Source organism: Eschscholzia californica, unplaced genomic scaffold (assembly GCF_041429995.1).
Source record: "Eschscholzia californica isolate CP2 unplaced genomic scaffold, dmEscCali1.0.p SCAF_3, whole genome shotgun sequence".
Lineage (NCBI taxonomy): Eukaryota > Viridiplantae > Streptophyta > Magnoliopsida > Ranunculales > Papaveraceae > Eschscholzia > Eschscholzia californica.
In genome coordinates, this window is record NW_028238420.1 from 7890069 (window position 1) to 7915712 (window position 25644).

Below are 25644 nucleotides of genomic sequence, written 5' to 3' on the forward strand. Positions count from 1 at the left end.
AGAAGAAGTTCTTGACAAGATGAACAAAATTTTCTCAATGGCCGAAGAAGAAGAAATAAGTAATTTTTCTTCATCAAACCTAAATTCTTTTCGTGATATGAAGAAACCATGTCCGGACCAATTATTCGATTCATATAAAATTCCGGGAGAAGAAATTCTCGTTTCGAATCATAAAATTCTTCCGACTCTATCTTCATTGGTTTCAACTGCTACAAGTCACACAAAAACTAGAACGAAAGAAAGATTTAAAACGGCAACCATGGCTGAAAAGCTTCAACAGGGAAACTTCACTCTTAATTTTCTCATTAATTCATGTGGGTTATCACTAGATAAAGCTCTTACTGCAGTTAAAAATGTCCAACCTAGTTTTCAATCTACTAGAGACAAAAACCCCAAATCAGTTATCACCTACCTTGAATCCACTTTCTTTTTTAAAACCAGCATCTCAAAACTAAGTTCGAGTGAACCCAGATTGCTACTTTCAGATGTTAATGGAACCCTAAAACCCAAAATTGAATATTTCCAGCTATTTGGGTTACCTGATTCTAAACTTGCAGATTTCGTTACTTCATTCCCAGGAGTTTTGTTTAGAAGTCTCAAGAGCCAAATTATTCCTACCATAGATCTTTTTAGAAGCTTTGTCAAAACTTATGAAAATGTAATCAAAGCAATAAAACGTTCAAGAATTGTTTTTTACAGCAACTCACAAGCTCGAATCTTACCTAGTATCAATCTATTAAGAAATCTAAATGTACCTGAATCAAGAATTTCTTATATCTTGACAATCCAACCAGGAGTTCTACTAATGAAGACTGAAACTTTAACAAGAGTTGTTGAAGCTGTTCGAAAATTTGGGTTTAACCCAGAATCAAGAATGTTTTCTACTATAGTTTATGGGTTGGACTCAATGACCAAATCAACGGATTATCCCAAGATTAATGGTTTTTGAGATTTTAATGTCTAAAGAAATTACGGGGAAGGAAGATAAAGAGTTGATATCTAATATGTTGAAGCTCGGACTTAGCATCGACCAGGATGAAACTGGTGTTGAGGGAGATACTGATAGGCCTACTTTGGAAGAAGCTGATGCTGGTAAAACTGATTTAGTAATGTTATTGTGTGAGACAACTCTTTTCCAATGTGGGTTTAGTTTGGATGACACAAACGTATTTGCTAGTAGTCTTATCATCATAAGAGAAACCCTTCTTTCTTCAGAGAAGCAATTTCGAACAATTAAGAAACTTTTCGAGAGGATAGTTGTGAGGACATGTCAATTGGAAGAAGATAAATACAAGTTTAATGATATTTTGCATCATTTGATTAAGCCATGTTCGAGTTTAGTTTATAAGCATCACGGAGGTGAACATGGGAAGATCGTTCAAGTGAAGAAATTCAAGGTTGATTTTTCCATAAAGTATTATGTGGTGTTTGTGGTCTTCTTCATCAAATTAAAAGATGACGGGAGATGTTGCAATTTGTTGGAAGTTTCTTTCCTACATTTATTTTTGCAAGATTCTTTGCACTATGAGATTGAAGCTAGTGATTTCGTCCAAGTGGGTGTCCTTCAACCCCAATGCACTGTTCGCTCGAAGTGGGAATTAAGGATTGCATTGTTGAGTCTCACTTGAGGGCAAGTTCCTTCTCAGTCGGGGAGTATGATGGAGACCATCAAGATGGGCCTCACGACCGAACTAGTTAGAGGACCTCATGGCCGAGCCCATTAGGGTTAGAGTTTAGGACTTTCCATGTTTTAGTATTTCCTATTAAGTCTAGGTTTAGAAGTTTCTCTGTTTGAGTATCTTTGGTATTTAGGAATCCTAATTTAAGTCTATCTAGAAGTTTCTAAGTTCCTATGAAAAGAAGTCAGGTATGTCCTTGTTATTCAGATCAGAGAATATTATCAACCAAGTTTATTATTAATCAAGTTTATTGTTTATCGTTATTTTATCAGTTTTATTTCGTTAGTTTAGTTTATTAACAATGGTGGATTCCATTACTTTTACGCTTCCGCAACAATCTACATCACGTTTAAACTTTACACAGTCATTTACTCCATTTTAGGTTGTTTACATTTAGATACTTGAATCTTGTAACAAATGGTTCAGATGTCATACTCAAGGCTTTGTAAATAGTTCTATACATTGTTTTTGTAAACATTCAGATGCTTCAATTCCAATGGTATTTTTTTTATCTCTTGTTACAGGAAAAGTTGGAGAAGCGAACCCTCACACAAGATTCTTTAATTTGTTAATATATAGTACGTTAAATTCTTGGGTATATAGACATGTGTTAGTTTGGGTTGTTTACTCGATATATTATGTTCGTATTTTGATTAAGTCAATTTGATGGATTTTTACTTTAATATATGTATGAAGGATCTTTAATTAATGAATGACTGAATAGATCATTGATATATTATTGTATATCAGCTTACTTTTATATATATATATATATATATATATATATATATATATATATATATATTATATGTATATTTAAATGTTGAATAGGGCCATGATAATAAACTAGGTGTTGGGATTTTAAAAGGGGCGATTTTTTCTACTACTCATTCCATCACAAATACATAGTTAACAGTTAAATAGTTTTGAACATTTAGTTACGCCAAAAATCCATAGCAAAAGGTTTAATCAGTATTTACGGATAAAAATCGTAGCAGAATGTTCGTAGCTAATACCTTTTGTGACGACAATATCAGTTACGACCATTGTCCGTAACTAAAGGTCGCATGCTTTGTAATGTCAAGAAAACCAACCAGTTTATTATAATAAAGACTTGAAACTGAATAACTCGGCTAAATTAAACGACTCAGGTGGGACATTTTCATGACCCATCATTTACCCCTAGTAAACTAGAGCAAAATCCAAATAATATGCACAATTAGAACTCTTCAAAGCAACAAAATACTGTTAATGTTATGACTCAAATAATCCAGAACAAAAATATCCAGATGCAATGCATCAACATACAAGATCCATGTCCACCACCCTTTGGTGTAGTGGTTGGACACCTCCTCTTAAGTCCATGAGGTCGTGGGATCGAGTATAGGTGGAAGCAGTTTGCCATCAAGATTTATCCCATGTAATGTAGGCAATAAATATAGTAAATAATGTGCAGTAATACATTTGTCGGGCTTTAGGCCTCATTCATCTTGTTGAGTTTTAAGCCTCTTTCATTAATTGTTTAAATTAGGCGGTTATCGTGCTTATCACATCTTCTTGATGTATCAATGCCTTGTAGTCCATCTTATCCATCAATCCGCTTCTTGTTTCAGTTTTAATTTAAAGTCTTACCTCCAAAATAAATAGTTAATTTGAATTGGATAGCCACAAATTTTACGAAATGAAAGGGTGGAGGCAAGTCATGGGATTCATTCTTCACAAGACCGTGAAATATCATGGTTGTATAGCATTAATTCCTCTGTAACTTTGGTTGGAAAAAGTTGTACAAAAAGATGATGAAATTTCATAAAGTAAATATACAATTTCCATTATTCGAGATACATTTTATTTATGCATCAAGTGTTAGCCGATAATTATATTCCACAATATTATCGGTCCATTATTGTATATTCTCTATATTTCCTTCCGTAATTATCTCGATGTATATTTAGCTATTTCCGTATTTAACCCATTCCATTGTAACTATATATACACATTGTGATCAATGAAATAAGCAAGGGTTTACATTACCTTACATGGTATCAGGCTTTCTAGGGTTTGTTTTCGATCAAACCATTGCCGTCCCATCCCTTCTTGCCAGATCTCGATCGGCTCTTTCAACCCTCCATTCTTCCCATGGCCGACAAAGCTCCTTCTTCATCCAATGAAGCAACCACTCACAAATCACTTCACCCAGTTTATACGGTATCAAACATTCAACATAAGGTACGTATCCTTGATGGTACAAAAGTTTCATATTCCTTATGGGTTAAACTGTTTACTCTCCATGCAAAAGGTTACAATGTTCTTTGTCACATCGACGGTTCGCCGTCACCCGATAAGGAATCTGCCGAGTTTGCTTCATGGGAGACCATTGACTCCATTGTTTTACAATGGATCTATGATACTCTCTCGGATGATCTACTTGTCCGCGTCATGGCCGATGAATCCACAGCCTTAGAAGCTTGGTTACGGGTAAAACACCTCTTTAGAAACAACAAAGGACCCCGATCCCAAGCCCTACAACATGAACTAGCCAACCTTACCTTAGCTTCCATGCCTTCACTTGATGCGTATTGTCAAAAGATACGTGACTTAACCGACCAACTATATGCCCTAGATTTTCCCATGAACGATCAACAAAGAGTACTCCATCTCGTTAAGGGCCTTCCTAAGGAATTCTACACTATAGCCTCCATCTTGAATAATTCTTTACCTACTTGGGAAGACGCCATTGACCAACTCAACTCCGAGGCCGGTCGTCTCAAAACACGGGATGCCGTTACCAAAAACCCCGCCATTGCGGCTGCCATACCAACTTCCAACCCAAACCCTAACCACAACCGCAACCCTAACAACAGGCCCAATAACCGTACAAACTACCGACCCAATAACCAAACCAACCGTAGCCCTTCCTACCACAATACCCGCAACCCACCTAACCCACCCCAACACACCTACAACCGGCCTGTTACCCATCAACCTACATACCCAAACCACCAACATCAACAACCCTATTACCCACCGTATTAGGCTCCTCCATACTGGACTCCACCCCCATGTCCTTACCCTACCCAAAATTGGTCTCAACCATGGCACCCGCAGGCTCCCCCTCAGTCCCCTAATAACCGTGGCATTCGTCGGTCGGCTCAAGCAAATCTGGCAGAAGTAGATCCCCTTGAACCAACTCAACTCGCTGAAGCTGTTCATGCCCTCTCCGTGGATTCAGATGAAAGTAATGACCCGTGGAATTTTGATACAGGTGCTTCTTCTCATATCTCTTTCAATAAGAATAATATTGACACTTTTTCTACGATTGCACCAATAGCGTCAATAATTGTTGGTGATGGCAATAAACTTCTAGTTATGGGTTCGGGACAATCCACCCTTCACTTTGCCTCTAAACCCCTTTATCTTAAAAGTATCATTTTTAATCCCAACATTGTCAAAAACCTTATTTCTGTTCGTCAATTCAATATTGATAATTACACTTCTATTGAATTTGACCCCTATGGTTTTTCTGTGAAGGATTTCAAGGATGGCACAATCCTGAGTCGTCACAACAGTACGAGTGACCTGTACCCGCTCACCCAAAATGTTTCCGCCACTGCTTGTTTTTCCTCTACCCAAGACTCTCCTTGCTGGCACAATCGACTCGGTCACCCGGGTCAACCAGTTATGGATTTTCTTCGTTGGAATAAATTTATTTCTTGTAATAAACAGAAGAGCTCATCTCTCTGTCAGGCTTGTCAGTTGTCGAAACATAAACAACTACCTTTTTCTGATTCGAGTACTCATACTTTATGTCCTTTCTTGTTATTACATTGCGATTTATGGACTTCACCTTTGTTAAGTCATGCGGGCTATAAATATTATTTAGTAATTATTGATGACTTTACTCAATACACATGGGGTTTATCCCCTCCGTTTTAAGTCGGAAACATACACCAAAATTACTCACTTTCACCAATTCGTCACCACCCAATTTCGCCTACCCATCCAAGCTATACAGTGTGACATGGGAGGAGAATTTGACAACACCAACCTTCACAACTTCTCTTCTCAACATGGCATCCAGCTTCGCTTTTCTTGCCCGCACACATCTCAACAAAACGGCAAAGCGGAGCGCATGATTCGTCGTCTTAACGAAATCATATTCACCCTTCTCACCCATGCCTCTCTTCCCTCCAACTTTTGGGTTGAGGCCCTCCATACAGCCAGCTACCTTCATAACATTCTTCCCACCAAACTGCACCAAAACCGCACTCCCTTGTCCCTCTTGTACCTTCGGGAACCTTCCTACAACCACCTTCGCGTCTTCGGAAGCTTATGTTACCCCAACACCTCGGCCACTCGGCCCAATAAACTCACCCACCGAGCCACCCCATGTCTCTTCCTCGGCTATCCGGCCAACTTCCGCGGTTATCGTTGTCTTGAACTCTCCTCGGGCAAAACCATCTTCTCTCGTCATGTCACCTTCGACGCCAGTTTCCCGATGAACAACCCTCAAACACCTCCACCCTCCCACGATTTTCTCGACCCCAATCCCCTTCTCTTTGACCCAACCTATTTTACCTCTATCCAACCCACTGCCTGATCCTCATCCGACCAACCTAACTCGGACAGAAACCCTACCCCACCCAACTCCGCTCCACAACCAGCCCAACCCACTCCCTCAACCTCCTCATCCACCCCACCCATCGACCACACTGTCCCACCTGACCCCTCCCCCAACCCATCCGCAACTCCACCGCAACCCGGACCGTCCCACCAAATGCAAACTCGCTCACGTTCGGGCATCTTCAAACCCAAACTTCCCTACTCCCTTCATACCCGTACCTCACCCACCATGTCACCTCTACCGAAATCCCATCTAACCGCCCTATCCGATCCTAACTGGAAACTTGCCATGACCGACGAATATGAAGCTCTATTGGCCAACAATATGTGGGAACTTGTCCCTCGACCACCTGATGTCCCGGTTATACGATACATGTGGCTTTTCAAACACAAGTTTCACGCGGATGGATCTCTAGAACGTCATAAGGCCCGTTTGGTAGTAAATGGGAAAAGCCAAACAGTGGGTGTCGACTGTGATGACACATTCAGCCCGGTTGTCAAACCCACCACCATTCGCACGGTGCTCAGTCTTGCTATTTCGCGTGGTTGGTCGACTCACCAACTTGATGTTAAAAACGCGTTCCTACATGGGCACCTGAAGGAAACCGTATACATGTTTCAACCCCCTGGGTTCACCTCCACAGCCAATCCCAAATCTGTATGCAAACTTAAGAAATCTTTATATGGTCTAAAGCAAGCTCCACGAGCTTGGTATCAGCGTTTTGCAGGTTATCTACTTAAGTGTGGTTTCAGGAGCAGTGTCTGCGACACATCCCTTTTCATCTATCACCATGGGGACCAGATGGCTTATCTGTTACTGTATGTTGACGACATTATTTTGACTGCCTCCAGCGATCAACTGCTCCAGAACATCATTAAGTCACTTACTGCTGAATTCAAAATGACTGATCTGGGGACTCTACATCATTTTTTGGGTATTGCTGTAACCAAACAAGCTAACTGGTTATTCCTATCTCAATCAATTTATGCAGCTGATATTTTATCTCGAACAAACATGTCTAACTGCAAACCCGCTAGCACCCCTGTCGAAGTCGGATCTAAACTTAGCGCCGACAGCGGCCCCACTTTTACAGATGGTTCTTTATACAGGAGTTTGGCCGGGGCTTTACAGTATCTCACGATTACCAAACCCGACATCGCCTACGCCGTGCAACAGGTTTGTCTATTCATGCATCAAGTTTATCAAGTTTATTTATGCATCAAGTTTATCATTGTACAAAAAGATGATGAAATGTCACAAAGTTAATGTACACGTTATTGAGTTTAAAATAAAAGAGTTGCGCTCTAGCCACGTTTTTTTTTGCAGGTCTTCTCAACTAGATAGTTCCTATGGAAAATAGATTCTCCACACTAGAATTTGATCCCGATTGTAGTCATAGTTCTTACAAAAAAATATCTTAGTGAAAGAGACCATAAGAGTATCTAAACTAAAATCGTATACCATTTTAAAGTAGATTCACATACTATTTGTAGAGATAATAAAAGTATCCAAAGAAAAACCTTTTACTATATCATTTCTATTTGGAGAGATGCATTTTAGGCATCAAAAGTATCTAGTTCTTTATTTTGTTCCAACCCAATCAACAAAATGTTATTCACCCATAATCTTATGAGTTCTTTGAATTGAGAGGTCATGGGATGATTTTATTTACACATGAAATAGATTCTCAACAAAAATCTTTGATTCTTACATCATCAATGCTTGTGGTATCAATTTGTTACTAGTATTAATATTATTTGTTAGAGAAAAGTTTCCTAGAAAAGTAAACATTAAAAGTATATATATCGAAACTAAAAGCATGAACTACAAGTATCCAATTCTTTTAGCTAGTATCAAGTGTATGTTGAATTCCTTCCTATTATGCTGATTTGATAGAATTTCTATGTACTTGGTGTGGTGAGATTAGTGCCTAATTTATTTCTCTTTATCTAGTGAATCTTTGTTTAATTAATTGAAATCCATATAAATAATGTAACTTTTGGAACCATATTTTGGCTGGATTGTTAAGACATAAAAAATTAGGTGAAAATATGATCTCAATTATAATATCACTCTCTCGCCCTTTCTCTCTATCTCTCTCTTCACTTATTCAGATTGTTTTAGATCGATGGAGATACACGTAAGATAAAGAAACTTCCATGATCTTTTGTTATTGAGTCGCAACTATTCACAAATAAGTATTTATTTTTATATGGTGGTGTTTTTTCTTGTGGGTTGTGGGGCAAACCGCGCTTGAATCTTTTAATTTGATTGTACATAATTCATATATGCTCCATTTATTAAATGTATGACGTTGTTACATGAATATTCTACTTTTATTTGAAACGTTCGACTTTTAATTTGTGTCTTAGTTGAATCAAGTTACGGTCATGATATTAGAGAAAATTCGATCCAACTGGATGATCGCCGAACCAACTATTAGTGAAGCGATAAATTTTCAAAGCTGGAATTCAAACTAGACTGCACCATATATTGCTTCCTTGTTGAAGGTGACTTGTTTCGTTATCAACATTCGTTTTTGCCTCATTACAACCCTAACTAAAAGCACCTCAAGTTGCATGAAGTTGCATGAATTGATCAGCAAATTGCACTCAATCTTTAATGTCTTTAGGTACTCAACTCAAATGGATTAAACTTTCATCTCCACTCAATAAAAGAATTAAAGAAAGAAACATGTCCCTTTTCTCTCTTAATCAAGGAGAAAAGACTTCTTTTTCCAAATCTTTTTGATAGTTGTGATATTCTAGTCCGACTTACGTGCATTTCGACTAATTTACATAACTTAAAATGTAAATGAGTCAGAATATTGACAGCCACGAAGGAATCTAGAAGTTATCTGTCCAGAATAATTCTCATCATCAACTAAATACCTATTGTCTCAAAATTCTTATTTTTCTTTCTTTCTTTGAGTTTATCATCAAAGTAAAAATATTTGTATTACTTGGGGCCAAATGGGGGACATAGTAAATATGTAATGGAATCTATGGGAATTGTATGCTTGCTAAGATGTGCATTATGAAGTAGTAGTAGTGCTGCATTATTTGAAATAAATGGATTTTCTTTTAATTAATTTACAAGTTTTTGTCTTCTTTATTGCTACTTTTTTTTTATATAAATAGAAACATCTAGGGTTACATTTCATTTGTACCTAATTGAAGAGTAAGAAGAAGTAGTTCTAGAGTGGAGATAGAGATGACAAACCAAAGAATAGTTAGTGAGCTTGTAGTATGTTTGAAAAAGATAAAGCCTTACTTAGCCATGGTTTTTCTGCAATTTGGTTATGCTGGAATGTATATTGTTGTCATGCTTTGTTTGAAACGTGGGATGAGTCATTACATACTTGTTGTTTATCGTCACGCCGTTGCCACTATTGCAGTCGCACCTTTCGCTCTATACTTCGAGAGGTCTTTCTCTATCTCCTCCCTATATATTTTGCAGTGCAACATAAACACATATATTTATTTAGCTCACTTGCGAATTGGTAGTGAAGAAATTAATCTTTGGTTTCACTTTTGTTTGGCAGGAAGACGAGGCCAAAGATGACCATACGAACCTTCCTGCAGATAACGGCACTTGGTTTTCTCGAGTATTGCCTCTGATCTTCTTTATAGTCTTGGTTACAAGAATTTATCTATGTGGGACTATTCTCACAATATAGTATATATACTAAGGGGAGTGTGTTGATGAAACAGGCCAGTAATGGATCAGAACTTGTACTATGTGGGGATGAAGTTAACATCAGCAACTTTTGCTTCTGCAATTATGAATATCCTCCCAGCCATCACCTTTATCCTTGCCCTTTTGTTTAGGTAACTCATTTTCACCTTATAACCTTTGTGGTCATGAAGTTGTTACAATTGCTAAATTTAGGTGGTGTTTAACTATTTTCTAAGGTAAAAGAAAATTTGTGTTTTTAATAAGTTTACACGCGATACTGGCATAATTATATGAATCTTGTTATTAATTAACTAATTATGGGTATTTCATGGTAATATTTTATATCATATTTCTCAAATAGCTCGCAACTTTGTGACCGGTTTCCTGTCTAGCCCCCTACTTTATCAAAAATATCCAGATGACCCCCTTTTTAAGATTCCGTTATAACACCGTTAGCTAGTCATCACCTTCTCTCCTCCATCTCCTCACCTCTCTCTGCCACCTCATCCTCTTTTCCGGCCGGCGACTTTCGCCGGTGAAGACGATGAGGTGGCAAGAAGGTGAGGTGGCAAATAGAGGTGAGGAGATGGAGGAGAGAAGGTGATGACTAGTTAACGATGTTATAACGGTAACTGAAAAAGGGGACCATCTGAGTATTTTTTGTTAAAGTAGGGGGCTAGGCAGGAAACCAATCATAAAGTTGGGGGCTATTTGGGAAATCACCCATTTATTTATTAACAAAAACACATTCATAAGATAAAGTGAGAATATAGGAATCCTCTCATTTCCAAATAGAGTGGGCATCTTTATGAAATAAGGCTCCTGAGGTGCTATTTGTTTTTCCCAAGTCTGGATCTGAAATCTCAACTAATCTATATGTAAACAGCACCTTAGTTTTGTACTTCCTAATTAATTGAAGTTCATCATGCATGTAACTACGAATTTGACATATCCGTCTAAAGTCCTTTTACTAAGTGAAATATAAAATTTGACTCGAGAACGAATTCTAAATGCTTGTCTATTGTGCAACTCGTTTCGGTTAATAATTTGAATTGATTTTAGTCTATCTGAGTCCGATGATTCAGATACGAACGAGTCAACTTAAAATAATGAGAAGAAAATCCAAGGCCACCCTAGTGATAATAGAATTATATAACCATGTTTATTGTTATATGTGTTGGGTTAATTAGGTTAGAGAAAATAAACATAAAGAGCATACACAGCATAGCAAAGATAGTTGGAACAGTGGTGACGTTGGGTGGGGCTATGTTGATGACATTGTACAAGGGTCCAATCATGAACTTATTTGGTTCTAAAGTAACCCATCATGGAAACACTACTGAGGCTGAGAGCAATCATAATTGGTTGGTTGGAACCCTATTGGTCATGGGTAGTTGTGTTGGCTGGTCCGGTTTCTTCATACTACAAGTAAGATTTTTTCTTTTCTAGAAACTCAATGTAATTTAGTGTTTATTTAATGCGAAATACTATATTTTTATAAGTATCTATATATTATCCATGACTTAAACGAATTGGTTATTTGTTGCAGTCGTTTACATTAAAAACGTACCCGGCCGAGCTCTCTCTAACTACGTTGATATGCTTCATGGGAATGGTTGAAGGTGGAGCACTAGCGGTCGTGATGGAGCGTCATCCTAGTGCATGGGCTTTAGGTTTAGATTCAAGGCTCCTCGCTCCTATTTATTCGGTAACTCTTTTACTTGTGTTCAAAGTCTTGTGGTTACTCAACTAACAACTATAATTCGACTTACCCACTTGTACGTCAAGTAATTTTCGCTAGTGAGTGGAAGAAATCATTGGGAAGAATAGGCCCAAACCGAGTGGTGGAACACTACTTAAAGAGAAAAGAATAGAAAATAAAAACACAAAAAAAATGGAATGCTATTTGACAAGACAAAAAGTGGCCTGAATGACCCAACAAGATCAAATTGTTGATGTCATGTGCAAATTTCGCTTTGTCGGACCTTTTGAGCTTTCTCATCTATGATAATAGATTATAAATACTAGGTACTTATGGTAAGTTGTTCTAAAGAAACTTTGGCAACTCTTGTGTTTGGTGGCAGGGACTAGTTTGCTCGGCTTTATCATACTATTTACAAGGAGTGGTGATAAATGAAAGAGGACCCGTTTTTCTCACAGCCTTCAATCCTCTTTGTATGATCATAACTGCTGTTTTGGGTTCTCTAATTTTGGCCGAACAAATTCATCTTGGAAGGTATACGTTTACACCAATCAACACGTTAATTGAAGCACGCGTTTTATTGGAATACTATTCATATCTAAGATCGTCTAAATCTTACTTGTCTTCATTAGAACACAGTAGTTATTTCAGATTATTTCAGACAACAGTTTTTTACTCCGATTTATTTTGAGCTTTGTCTCATCCATGCATTGATCAATTCTCTCATCTCATAATTTTCTCCAAATCGTGTATATTTACAGCATAATTGGAGCCATAATCATCGTTATGGGTTTATATTCGGTAATATGGGGTAAGACCAAGGATTATAAAGGCCCTACATCTTTGACAAGTATTGATGAGAAACTAGGTGATGAAAATGACCTTGAATTATCAACTACAACACTAACCAAGGGAAGATACAACAATGGAGAGATGGTGATCCCCACAACCAAAATTCCTAAATGAGAGATGCATATATAAGTGGGAGTTGCTATACAATCCAACAATTCAATCGACGACTTAGGCAGGTCTATGTCAAACTTTCTGAAGTACTGATTTGACTAATTACGGAGTTAAATTGATGGAGTTGTCTAGCATTTTCCGATGTAGTTTAAGTTGTAAATCTGCCACGGCAGATTGACTCCTAATATAACCAAGTACTATTGGCATGTTAAAGGTGTTTCAATTAAGAGGCTTCCATGTTTCAATTTGATGCACCATAAGGAGATTACTGATTATGTAGATTCCTAGTATTTTAAGTGTCTTTGTAATGGAATAGCAAGTTTTCCACCCAATATAATATAATATATTAATTGCAATACGTATAGCAAAGTAGCAAACTATGTTTAAACCTTATAAACTGGTTATGTATGACTTATTGTATGATCTCGAGGATGACTAGTTTGACTGATTTTGGTTGAGTGAAACTAAGCCCTAAGATCTCCACCATCGAACATGACTAGTTCGGACTTTCTTGCTAGCACACCATCAGGCACTCCGAGAGTTTGTATAAGCTTTCGGACTGGTCTACGTTCGGGATTTCTCGGCTAGGAAAGTCTAAGAAATTTGCACTTGTAATGTTCCTTCTTAAGTTTATGCTCCTAAGCCCTTTTTTGGTCGGCTTTCTTTTCCTTGGGGCGAACATGATAGACTGGGACCTCTCAAGTCTCAAGGCCTAACAGATATAATTGGGTCAAAACTCCATATAAAGTTTTTGTTTAGGTGAAGAAAATATCACCTAATTCTTTTTTACTCTTTCCCTCCCTAAGTATTTTCCAATTTGCAACAACTTGCAAGAGGTTTGCAACAGCTTGCAACAAGTTTACAACACTTTCAACAACTTCGCTATAACTTGCAACAGCTTGTGAAAAAATTGCAAAAGATATTGAGTTCTTAACTAAACAAAATAAAAATTTTGAGTTTTTAACCAAATAAAATACAAATTTTGAATTTTTAACCAGACAATTTAACTTGAAAAGAAAATTAAAATTGTGTCTTCGACGAGATATTAAGAGTTAAATGTTTCTTTTTGTTAAGGAATTAAGAGTTAAAGGGTTGGTTGCCTAAAGATTACTCTAATTTAGATGTTTGGTCGTCGGTACTCACCCTACTTTCAGAAAACTAAGAGCAATATTTTATAAATGTAGCTCTAGGTTTTGCATCAGTAAAATGATTATTGCAAACATTTGGGTTATTTCTCAAATGACCTCAACTTTGTGACCAGCTTCCTGCCTGCCACATCATTTGAGCGTAACCCTAAACGTTTCATCTTAAGGTTTTGCGTCGGTAAAATGATTATCGTAAACATTTCAACTTAATGGGAAAGATGCTCGACTTCGATTTTTGAATATCCATACAAATCCTACCGCCAAAAAATTGAGAGTAACATGTAGCCTTCAGTAAGATGGCTACCAACTACATATTTTGGTATTGCAGCAAATATATCTTCACATAATCTACTGTGGAGGGAATTGGGGAGTACAAGTACACCAAATAAGTGATGAAGATTGCTAAACCATCTTGCAGTTCTCCAATATAAAAAGTGTCTACAAAGATTTTATTCATTTGCCTGTAAGTTCATGCACCCATGTCTGTGTCTGCCCTTGAGGTTCAGTTGGAAATCTAATACTACAAATTTGTAAACTTCAAATGGAATTATTCCTGCAATCAGCATTCACATAGGATTTCCAGAATCCGGTTGTGGATAAATATTGAAAACGACACATAGGATTTCCAGAATCCGGTTGTGGATAAATATTGAAAACGACACGATCATTTCTTAAGCTTCTGTTTCATCCTTTCAACAGCCGTTTTCAGGGTTTCTTCATCCTTGCAGAATGTGAACCTCACCAAATTCTTCCCATCCTCAGGGTTCAGGTAGAATACACTGGTCGGAATTGCAACAACACCCACTTCTCGGATTAGAAACTCGCAGAAAGCAACATCATTCTCCAATCCAAACGGAGTATGATCAACCATCACAAAGTAGGTACCACTTGATGGGTAAACCACAAAACCGACTTCCTTTAGTCCTTCCACCAAGATTGCCTTTTTTGCCATGTAATCTCTCCTCAGTTCCTCATAGTAAGCATCAGATGTTTGAAGAGCTGCTGCAGCTGCAAACTGCATTGGTGTTGATGTCGCGAAGGTGAGATAAGAGTGTGCCTGCTTAACTCCCCATGTCAAATGTGGTGGAGCTATAGCCCACCCGATCTTCCAACCTGTTAAAGAAAACGTCTTACCCAAAGAATTTAGGGTTACAGTTCTCTCGTACATACCCGGAAGTGAAGCTATAGAAATATGATCAGCTTCAAATGCCAACTTATCATAAACTTCATCACTGAAAACCAACACATCATTTTCTATGCAGAGAGATGCGATAGTCTCCATCTCCTCCCTGGTGAACATCTTCCCGGTTGGGTTATGTGGCGTGTTCATGAGTATTGCCCGAGTATTTTTCGATATCACAGATTTGAGCTCGTCAATTGGGATCGAGAAGTCTGGTGGCCGGAGGGTAATCGATGTTATTTTGGCTCCAGCCATCGAAAGAGTGGCTTCATAAGAATCATAAAACGGGGCGAAAAGTATGACCTCGTCTCCAGGATTTATCAAGCCTAACATGGTGGCAGCAATTGCTTCAGTGCATCCAGACGTAACGGTGACTTCCTTTTCAGGATCTACAACAAGTCCAGTGTCTTTCTTAAACCGGGCTGCCACAGCAGAGTTGAGATCCGGAACACCATAACCTCGAGCGTATTGGTTTTTACCGTCCCTAATAGCCTGAATGGCCGCCTCTTTCACAAATTCAGGGCCATCAAAGTTGGGAAAACCTTGACCAAGGTTTATTGCTCCATGTTTGATTGCAAGCATGCTCATCTGTGTAAAGATTGTAGTCTTGAATTTCTCCAAACGCTTTGCAACCTTGACAAACGAAAATAAAATACAGATGGAAGAGTTAACAAGTATCCCATTTGAACCTTGTATTCTTATTCTTTATAACGGACATAACAACATGAAATTTCTATATTTAGAACTCTGCTTTAGGCATTGCCAAGATTTGGAAAGCAGAAACTTCCCTGCGATCTCTATAAAGTAAACTAAAATAACAAGTGACAGTAATAAATAACAGATAAGTGAAACAAAATAACAAAACAATACAATGGCAATACTTCTAGGTCAGAGAGAGAAAAACACCATGATTGAACTAGTTAATAATGACCAAAACGGAGCACACAGATTAGAGCACGTAGGTTCAGAATATTTAGCTCTTTCATGTTCACCTGAACACGTTTGACCTTCGTCTCTGACCCCTGCACACCCCTAATGGGAGAGGTTCGGGAATTTTAACCTTATGGGATTTGTCTGCTTTTACTTATATAACACAATATATTTAAGAAAACTATCTATAATGAAATTTTATGAATTGACATAAGAATGCTTATTACGTTGCTATCATGGCTATTCCATGTAAATGAAGAATAAGTACTAAGATCATTAAAGTTCTTATTATCAACTATACTATCCGATGAACACTCAATAGTAGTGTGCGATCGAACAGTCTGAAATCATTGCTTTGTGTTCAACCTATTTGTCCGAACAAGATGAAACTCTATTTAGTTGAACCAACCGAACATGGATTAGACACTCTCTAGAAAGGATTCAGATTTTATAGTAATTACAATTTTCAACTTGATATAGATTACACAATCTCAATTTCAAAGGTTTTACATTCACAACAGAGAAAGATGGGTGAAGATACCTAACAAATAAGAAAACTCCATTTATTCCAAAATAGTCAAACCTAAAACCCTAAAACTTAAAACCTTAAATCCTAAACCCAAATCCAAATTTCAATTTAAGAGAGAATAACTCCTGTATATATCAACCCAGAACTAATCATACTTAGGATATTCACACTAAATACAAAAATCATCCAACATGTACAATTGTGAGCCCTAATTCTCCAAAGGGGTTTTACCCTATTTCTCCAAAGGAAAACAAATCAGAGTAGTAGCTTTATCAATAATCAAGGTATCTCTCTAGATCAAGGTATGATCCACAATAATCAAACATTGAATTAAGTTGAGATTAAACAAAAAGAAAAAGTCAGACCTGAACAGGTGGACTGATGGTTGATTGGGATGTGGGTTTTTCTGGATTTGAAGCAACATCTTTGTTTGTAGAAACAGTTGTTGAGATGGAAGAGGAAGCCATGAAAGTTGGGTACCTTGATTTAGGAAAGGTGAGAAGGGAAGAGTGTCTGAAATTGGTGAAGTGGCTTCTCACTTTCAACATATCATATTGAAGAGGATTGGCAATTGCCTGAAGATTAACTGAATCCAGCATTTAGAATTTAAAGGGGCTGATCTGACCGAAGAGAGGGAGCATAATAGGAAATTATCTTTCTTTTTTTTGGGCCGAATCTTTGGAGTTTTTTTTGTTGAACAAAATGTAACCCTAAATCATCGATCTGGATAAGAACATGTTTTGAACCGTCGATAAATTTACATTAGTCGACTAGATTGGGTTAGCGGGGTCGATCCACTAACCCAACCTCGCCTTTGGCTAACAACTGGCAGCCCATTTGGTAAGTACACATACTTTGCAATACAGAGGTTTCAAGTTCGATCCCATAAAAGTGGAAATCTAGGAATATTGAACTGCAGTAACGGGAAATTTGGTCAAAACTCCCTAAGAAATTATGACTTCGGTTAAAAAAGATACTTCAAAGTATTTTAGGCTTCACCTCTCTGGTGACAATTATGTAATTTTCTATTTCAGTTAAAAGACCAACCTAACCCTAGTCTAAGAAAATACCTTGCAAACACTTTGCACTGTCTTGTAAAATACCTTGCAGAGTCTTCCAAACACCTTGCATGGTTTTTGCAAACACCTTGGATAACCTTGCAGAGCCTTGCAAACACTTTGCAGAGCCTTACGAACACCTTGCATAACCATGCAAACACCTTGCGTGATTTTTGCAAACACCTTAGATAGCCTTGCAAACACCTTAGATAGCCTTGCAAACACCTTGCACTGCCTTGCAAACACCTTGCAGAGCCTTGCAATGAGCTTGTAGTGCCTTGCAAACAACTTGCACAACCTTGCTATTGCCTTGCTATAACCTTGCAAGCACCTTGCAAATAGTTTGCAAATTAGTTTTTGAATTGATTTAACATTGACTTTGTTACAAATTATTATATTTTGTCTAATAGAATGTTCTATAAAAAAACTAGCTAAAACCCTTACAAAATCATAATAGTCATTTTATAAGCTCTAGCATCATCTTTTTATATTTCTTCAAAAAACTTCCAAAGCTTTCATGAAATTTTCAATTTGAACATAAGCACTTATCATGATTGTCCAAGAACAAACATTCTCACCGGCATTTCATGAAACAACTTTATAGTTATTTCAACCAACCCAAATCTTGTATAACTAACTAACATTGCATTCCAAGCAACAAGATCTCTTTCAAGCATTGAAGTAAATTTTTTTTGCTATGTTAGTTATAATGTTTTGATGTTTATGTTCAAACTTATTTGTTGGATTTATATGGAAGTTGTGGAAGTATAGTTGATGCAAGGAATGTGTTTGATAACATTGACTTTGTTACAAATTATTATATTTTGTCTAATAGAATGTTCTATAAAAAAAACTAGCTAAAGCCCTTACAAAATCATAATAGTCATTTGTTATAACTGAAAGTCGCGGAAGCTATCAGACCTATCCTAGAAATTGATCCGATTATGAAGATTAATCGAAAAGCTAAGTCAAAATCAAATATGCGAACAGAAATTAACGAGGTTCGGCCTAAAGCCTACGTCCTCGGGCGAACAAGAAATCTTTATTGAAGGATAGATGAAGACGACTCACACAACCCGCAAGTTCGTCCCAAGATGGTACCGTATAGAATTTAACTTCTATACTAAATCTTCGACGACCGAGAAATTTAACACCGCTCAAAAACTATGAAAAATTTCTCTCACTCTTGCTCTCTCTCTAGCTCTCTAAAGAAGAGGTGTTGTTGCTTGTGTTGGTTGATGTTGTTAATAGGCTCTCAATACCCCATATATATATATATATGCAAGGGTTTCCAATTTTTGAGTCCAAATTGGACTCAAAATTGGAGTCGGTGGAATAGGATACTATTAGGAAGGAAGATCACACCGATCTCACAAGATCGGTGGATTCATTAAAATTGGAAAGAGAATCAATAATTAGGAAGAAAGATCACACCGATCTCACAAGATCGGTGGATTCATTAAAATTGGAAAGAGAATCAACTCTTTCCAATGATGGCCAATATGGCTGAAACTCTTTAGTTAAGTTTTCTTTTTTGTGTTGTATACATATGTAAAGTTTCCTAAGTATTGTATATTACTTTCAACTATAAATACAGATAAAGGTTTTCGGTTTTCTTCACCGAAACCATTCAGTCATCTTTGTTATGGTATCAGAGCTATTAATACTCAAACGAGTTAATAGTTGATCCTTCCCGGTAATCTCTTGCCGGCATCCCTATTTTTTTTTTTGTTGTCCCGATTCCAAATCGGTCCTCCTCACTGTTGTGGGCATCCCTTATTGGTGTTTACTCTTCTCGGATTTCTTTATCGACATGAATCCCATCGTACCACATACACCTGGTTCTTTGTCAAATGGTTCCTCGCTCTCGATCCCTCATCTCAGCTCAATGATTTGCTTGAAGCTGACATCGGATAACTACCTCTTATGGAAGCCTCATATTCTCTCACTCTTGGAGAGTCAACATCTTTTACATCATCTTGATGGTTCTATTTCTCCCCCTCCACTTACTGTTCAACAACAAGATGGGTCGGTTGCTATAAATCCGGCATATGAATCTTGGAAAAGTATGGACAAGCTAGTTTATACTATTATTTATAGCTCCTTATCTTCTGAAGCCATGACAGAAATCATGGGTCTCACTCGATCTTCTGATGTCTGGGATCAGTTAACTATGGTCTATGCAAATTCTGGTGTCACACGGGTACTTCAACTAAAGGAAGAAATTAGGTCTCTTTCTCGTGGTAACTCTACCATTTCAGATTATGCTCGAAGATTTCGGGTACTTCTCGAATCTTTGGCAGCGGTAGGTGCACCTATAGGAGATGACGAAAAAGTATTTTGGTTCCTTAAGGGGCTAGGTTCTGACTACAAGTCTTTTGCCTCATCGGTTCTAACTAAACCTCCTTTGCCGACTTTTCGTGATCTTCTTCAGATGGTACTATCACACGATGTTATTACCAAGTCTTTTGATACCACGGTTGCTCCTCATGAGGGAGCTTATTATTCATCTTCATCTCGACCTCCTCCACGCCGAAGCGATAATCATCAGGATATTGGAAATCGACCAATATGCCAATGGTGTAAGAAGATTGGCCATACAGCTGATCGTTGTTTCAAGTTGACAAAGCAAAATAAAGGTCGTCCTAATGACAATCGCAACTCTAACCGAGGGGCTTCATCAAATCGTACCCGTGCTTTTTCTTCAGCTCATAACCATGATGCTCACACAGTTGTGGACTCTCCTAATGATGATGTTACTGCTGCTCTCACTGCTATGACTATAACAGATCCTCAGGACCCATCTTGGTATGCTGACAGTGGTGCCTCCACTCACATGGCTTCTTCTTCTGGTATGTTTTCAAGTTTAGTTCCTTATCATGGTAATCGTCACGTTATTATAGGTGATGGTTCCTCATTGCCTATTTCTCAAAAAGGTTCCCTTACTCTTCATACTTCTCATGGTCGTCTAACTTTACCGAATGCTATTCTTGTCCCTCAACTCAAAAAGAACTTGTTATCTATTAGTCGTATCACTGATGACTTAAATTGTCTTCTCACTTTTTCTAAACATGGTTTCACCATTTTTCAGGAGAACGGAAGGATTCTAGCAACCGGAAGTAGGCATGGAAATTTATACACTCTCGATCAACCTCAATCAGCCCTTTTCTCCTCTACTACGGTGTCTCTTAAAGCTCCTCCAGATATTTGGCATTATCGTCTTGGTCACGTTTCATCCAAGGTTTTAGATTTACTTAATAAGAATAGTTTAGTTGAATTTTCTACTAGTCAGACGTCATCATCTTGTACCTCTTGTCTCATGAGCAAGAGTCATCGTATTCCTTTCGATTTAAATCATAAACGAGCAGATTCTCCCTTATTTTTAGTTCATATTGATTTATGGGGACCTTCTCCCGTTGTCTCTTCATCTGGTTTTAAGTATTATGTTTTGTTCGTTGATGACTATAGTAGATTTTCGTGGTTATTCCCTCTTCGTATGAAGTCTGATTTTTATTCAGTATTTCTCACTTTTAAAAACTTAGTAGAAAACTACTTCACAACTAAACTAAAAGTTTTGCAAATGGATGGAGGAGCTGAATTTCAAAGTTCCGAGTTTTTATCTCTTTTGACTCAATGTGGAATTGAAAGACGTATTTCATGTCCTTATACTCCTTCTCAGAATGCCCGCGTCGAGCGTAAGCATCGCCACGTAACTGAGACGGGATTGAGTCTTCTTTTTCATAGTGGTGTCCCTAGTAGTTACTGGGTTGAAGCATTTCAAACTGCCACTTACCTCATCAACCGCATGCCTACTCCGGTGCTTAATGACTCCTCGCCGTACTCCGTACTCTATGGTCAGGTACCCTCTTATTCTATGTTGCGGTCTTTCGGTTGTCTTTGTTTTCCCTATTTACGACCTTATGCTCTCAACAAATTGTCTCCTCGTAGTCTGCCTTGTGTTTTTGTAGGGTACAGTCCTCATTACAAAGGATTCAAGTGTCTTGATCGTACAACCAATCGCATCTATATCTCTCGTCACGTTGTCTTTGATGAATCAATTTTTCCCTTCAAGGTCTCCACTATATCCTCTTCTTCTAAGGATTTGGTAACTTTTCTTGATCCTTCTTCTTGTTCTTCTAGTTCATCTATGTCTTCATCCTCCGTCCTTCCTTCTTCTCCAATACCATCGACTGACTCACACTCATCTCGTGTAAACTGTTTAACTGACTCAGTTTATGTCCCAACTTCAGCCTTCCCTCCTAACTCGGACCCTTCAGGATCTCCTCTCTCTCCTGTCTTGATTGCCCCGGATGCACATGTATCTGACTCCTCCTTTGATTCTAGCTCTGACGGATCCACTCTTCCTGCTTCATCACCCTCTTCTCCATCATCGCCAGTCAGTATTTCACCTATTGATAGTCCTAGCACTGTTCGGTCCTCGCAGTTTGGCTCAGTTTCATCATCATCAGTGGACTCACCCCCATCTTTTGGTCCTCAAGGTTTTCGTCCCTTGGCAGAGATTATGGCGGCTACGACACCCATCGGGACACCTTCTTCCTCCTTGCCAAGGTATCCGCTTCCCCCTCGAGACCCTAATATTTTTGGATTATCTGCCTCAGCTTTTTTTGCAGCTCTCTCTGTTATTAAGGAACCTCGTAGTTACAAGACTGCTTCTGTATCTCCTCATTGGCGTAATGCTATGAATGAGGAAATGGCTGCCTTGCATAAACAAAATACATGGTCTCTTGTCCCACGACATCCTTCCATGAATGTCGTTGGCTCCAAATGGGTTTTTCGTACTAAGTTGAAACCAGATGGCTCCGTCGATCGATATAAGGCTAGATTGGTTGCTCAAGGCTTCAATCAACAACCTGGATTGGATTTTGATGAGACTTTTAGTCCCGTTGTGAAGCCTACTACAATTCGGATTTTATTGTCTATGGCAGTGGCAGGTAATTGGGATATGTTACAGTTAGATGTCAAAAATGCCTTCTTGAATGGAGATCTTCAGGAGGAGGTTTTTATGGCTCAACCACCAGGTTTTGAACATCCTTCTAAATCAGATTATGTGTGTCGCCTGAATAAGGCGCTTTATGGCCTCAAACAAGCTCCCCGTGCATGGTATGAGCGATTTAGCACCTTTCTTCTTACTCTTGGCTTTGTGGTAAGCAAATCAGACAGTTCTCTCTTTATTCTTTCAACATCTTCTGGTAATATTTTTCTTCTATTATATGTGGATGATATTATCCTAACTGGTGCAAATTCAAAAGTCATTACTGCTATTGTTGATAAGTTAAGTATGGAGTTTGAGATGAAGAATTTAGGGGGTCTTCATTACTTTCTTGGGATTGAGGCCACACCTACTACTAAGGGTCTTATACTCACTCAGTCCAAGTATGCCTCTGATATATTGTCTACTCTTAATTTGGAAGGGGTTAAGCCTTCATCGACTCCTATGGTCGCTGGTCATCATCTCTCAAGTGAGGGAGTTTTGTTACCTGATCCTACTCTCTATCGCAAGATCGTTGGCTCTCTTCAGTACCTCACTCTGACTAGACCAGATTTGGCTTACTCTGTCAATGTTGCATGTCAGTTTATGCATGCTCCAACTGTTGATCACTTTCAGGCTGTCAAGCGCATTCTGCGATATGTCAAAGGCACACTTCATCTTGGCTTACATATTAATCGAGACTCTGCCTGTGATACGTTATTTGCTTATGCTGATTCTGATTGGGCTGGTTGCCCTGACACTCGTCGTTCTACCACAGGTTTCTCTATTTTTCTAGGTTCAAATTTAATTACATGGAGTGCCAGAAAGCAACCAACAGTGTCTCGATCCAGTTCTGAGGCAGAGTACCGCGCCTTAGCTACTGTTGCTGCTGATCTCACATGGATTGGTTTTATGCTTCAAGAACTTGGAGTTAATTTGTCTCAACCAGCCTTAATTTATTGTGATAATAAGAGTGCAATTTCAATGACTTCAAATCCAGTGTTTCATGGGCGCACAAAGCACATTGAGTTAGACTATCATTTTGTGCGTGAGAAGGTGGCTGCTGGCTCCCTACATGTCAAGTTCATTCCATCTCACTCTCAACTTGCCGATATTCTCACTAAAAGTTTGTCCCGGCTGCGTTTTCTTGAATTGTGTCCCAAATTGAACCTTCGACTTCACCCGACGTTCAATTTGCGGGAGGGTATTAGGAAGGAAGATCACACCGATCTCACAAGATCGGTGGATTCATTAAAATTGGAAAGAGAATCAATAATTAGGAAGAAAGATCACACCGATCTCACAAGATCGGTGGATTCATTAAAATTGGAAAGAGAATCAACTCTTTCCAATGATGGCCAATATGGCTGAAACTCTTTAGTTAAGTTTTCTTTTTTGTGTTGTATACATATGTAAAGTTTCCTAAGTATTGTATATTACTTTCAACTATAAATACAGATAAAGGTTTTCGGTTTTCTTCACCGAAACCATTCAGTCATCTTTGTTAGATACCAATTCCACCGACCTTCACCAAACCGCCTACCAAAAACTACCAATTTGAAACCCTTTGAAAACCGCCTCTCACAATTCTCCACCTCGTACACAATTTGACACTCTTCAAATTTTGGACGAACACCAGGATACTCCTTGTAAGATATATCTGCTTCTTGTAACTTCATCCGACTGCGCCATATGACCATGGTTGCCTACGTACCCTTTTACAGGATCAAGCCTACCGTAGTTCTACCAACCCTTCACATAAAGATTACCTTGTCGCCATTATGCCCTTTCGGGCAACTTAACACGAGCCGATTTGTAGCAATTCCAGGCAATGCTGAAACTTGCTACACGTCACCACTTTAGTCAACATGTCTGCGGGATTCTCATCTGTGTGTACCTTCATGAGAGAAACATCACCTTCCTCTATGACATCTCGTACAAAGTGATACCTGACATCGATATGCTTAGTACGAGCATGATGGACCTGATTCTTCGCCAAGTGGATCGCGCTTTGACTATCACACCATACATCCACGCACTCCTGCTTAATCCCTAGATCATCCAGAAGACCCCACAACCACAATGCTTCCTTCACACCCTCGGCCATAGCCATATACTCGGCCTCCGTAGTAGATAACGCAACTGTAGATTGTAACATCGATCGCCAACTAACTGGAGCACCATCTACCTTAAATACATAACCAGTAGTAGATCGTCTTCTATCTAGATCGCCAGCATAATCCGAGTCAACATAACCGCTTACCTGACATGTGTCTCCACCAAAGCACAAACCCGTATCAACAGTACCCTTCAAGTATCTCAAGACCCACTTCACAGCTTCCCAATGTGTCTTCCCCGGGTTTGCCATAAACCTACTAACCACACTGACCGCCTGTGAAATATCTGGACGAGTACACACCATGGCGTACATCAAACTGCCAACTGCACTAGCATACGGTATACGATCCATATGATCCTTCTCCACCGTAGTAGTGGGAGATTGTTTTCCCGAGAGCCTGAAGTGTGGTGCCAAAGGTGTTGACACCGCCTTCGCATTTTGCATCCCGAATCGAGAAACTACTCGTTCGATGTAACCTTTCTGATTCAAGTATAGTTTCTTACTTGATCGCTCTTTCTTAATCTCCATTCCCAGTATCTTCTTTGCAGCGACCATGTCTTTCATCTCAAACTCTTGACTGAGTTGAGATTTCAACTTATTTATCTCCACCATGCTTCGAGAAGCAATAAGCATGTCATCCACATACAAAAGGAGATAAATAAAGTCACCTTCGCGAAGCTTTTTGATGTATACACAACAATCATAGTCACTTCTGCGAAAACCATGCTTTAGCATGAAAAAATCAAATCGTTTGTACCATTGGCGAGGGGATTGTTTTAATCCGTAAAGAGATTTCCTCAAACGACATACTTGATTTTCTTTACCCTCAACCTTGTATCCCTCAGGTTGAGCCATATAAATTTCTTCTTCCAAATCTCCGTGCAAGAAGGCAGTTTTAACATCGAGTTGTTCCAGCTCAAGATCACTATGAGCAACAATACTCAATAGCACCCGAATAGAAGTATGTTTCACGACCGGTGAGAAAATCTCATTGTAGTCGACCCCTTCTTTCTGTGCATAACCCTTGGCCACTAGTCTTGCCTTATACCT

General features: G+C 38.6%; 3 protein-coding genes across 3 annotated transcripts; 2 read left to right on the plus strand and 1 right to left on the minus strand.

Annotated features, from left to right (window-relative positions):
* The first annotated feature begins 259 nt into the window (after positions 1-259).
* Positions 260-949, plus strand: LOC147548134 (uncharacterized). Its single transcript, XM_086667993.1, has one exon. It carries the CDS (start codon positions 260-262, stop codon positions 947-949), a length of 690 nt encoding a protein of 229 aa, XP_086524119.1.
* An 8516-nt stretch (positions 950-9465) lies between these two features.
* LOC147548135 (WAT1-related protein At1g44800-like) lies at positions 9466-12999 on the plus strand. Its single transcript, XM_086667887.1, has 7 exons — positions 9466-9725; positions 9845-9907; positions 10014-10130; positions 11169-11406; positions 11528-11686; positions 12063-12214; positions 12442-12999. Exons 1-7 carry the CDS (start codon positions 9514-9516, stop codon positions 12644-12646), a joined length of 1146 nt encoding a protein of 381 aa, XP_086524013.1. The 5' UTR covers positions 9466-9513; the 3' UTR covers positions 12647-12999.
* Positions 13000-13975: 976 nt separating this feature from the next.
* On the minus strand, positions 13976-17288 carry LOC147548136 (Pyridoxal phosphate (PLP)-dependent transferases superfamily protein). The gene is made up of 2 exons (XM_086671699.1): positions 16793-17288; positions 13976-15601 (listed from the first exon to the last, which is right to left on the minus strand). The coding sequence occupies exons 1-2, from the start codon at positions 17024-17026 to the stop codon at positions 14453-14455; spliced, it is 1383 nt and encodes a 460-aa protein (XP_086527825.1). The 5' UTR covers positions 17027-17288; the 3' UTR covers positions 13976-14452.
* Between the last annotated feature and the right edge of the window lie 8356 nt (positions 17289-25644).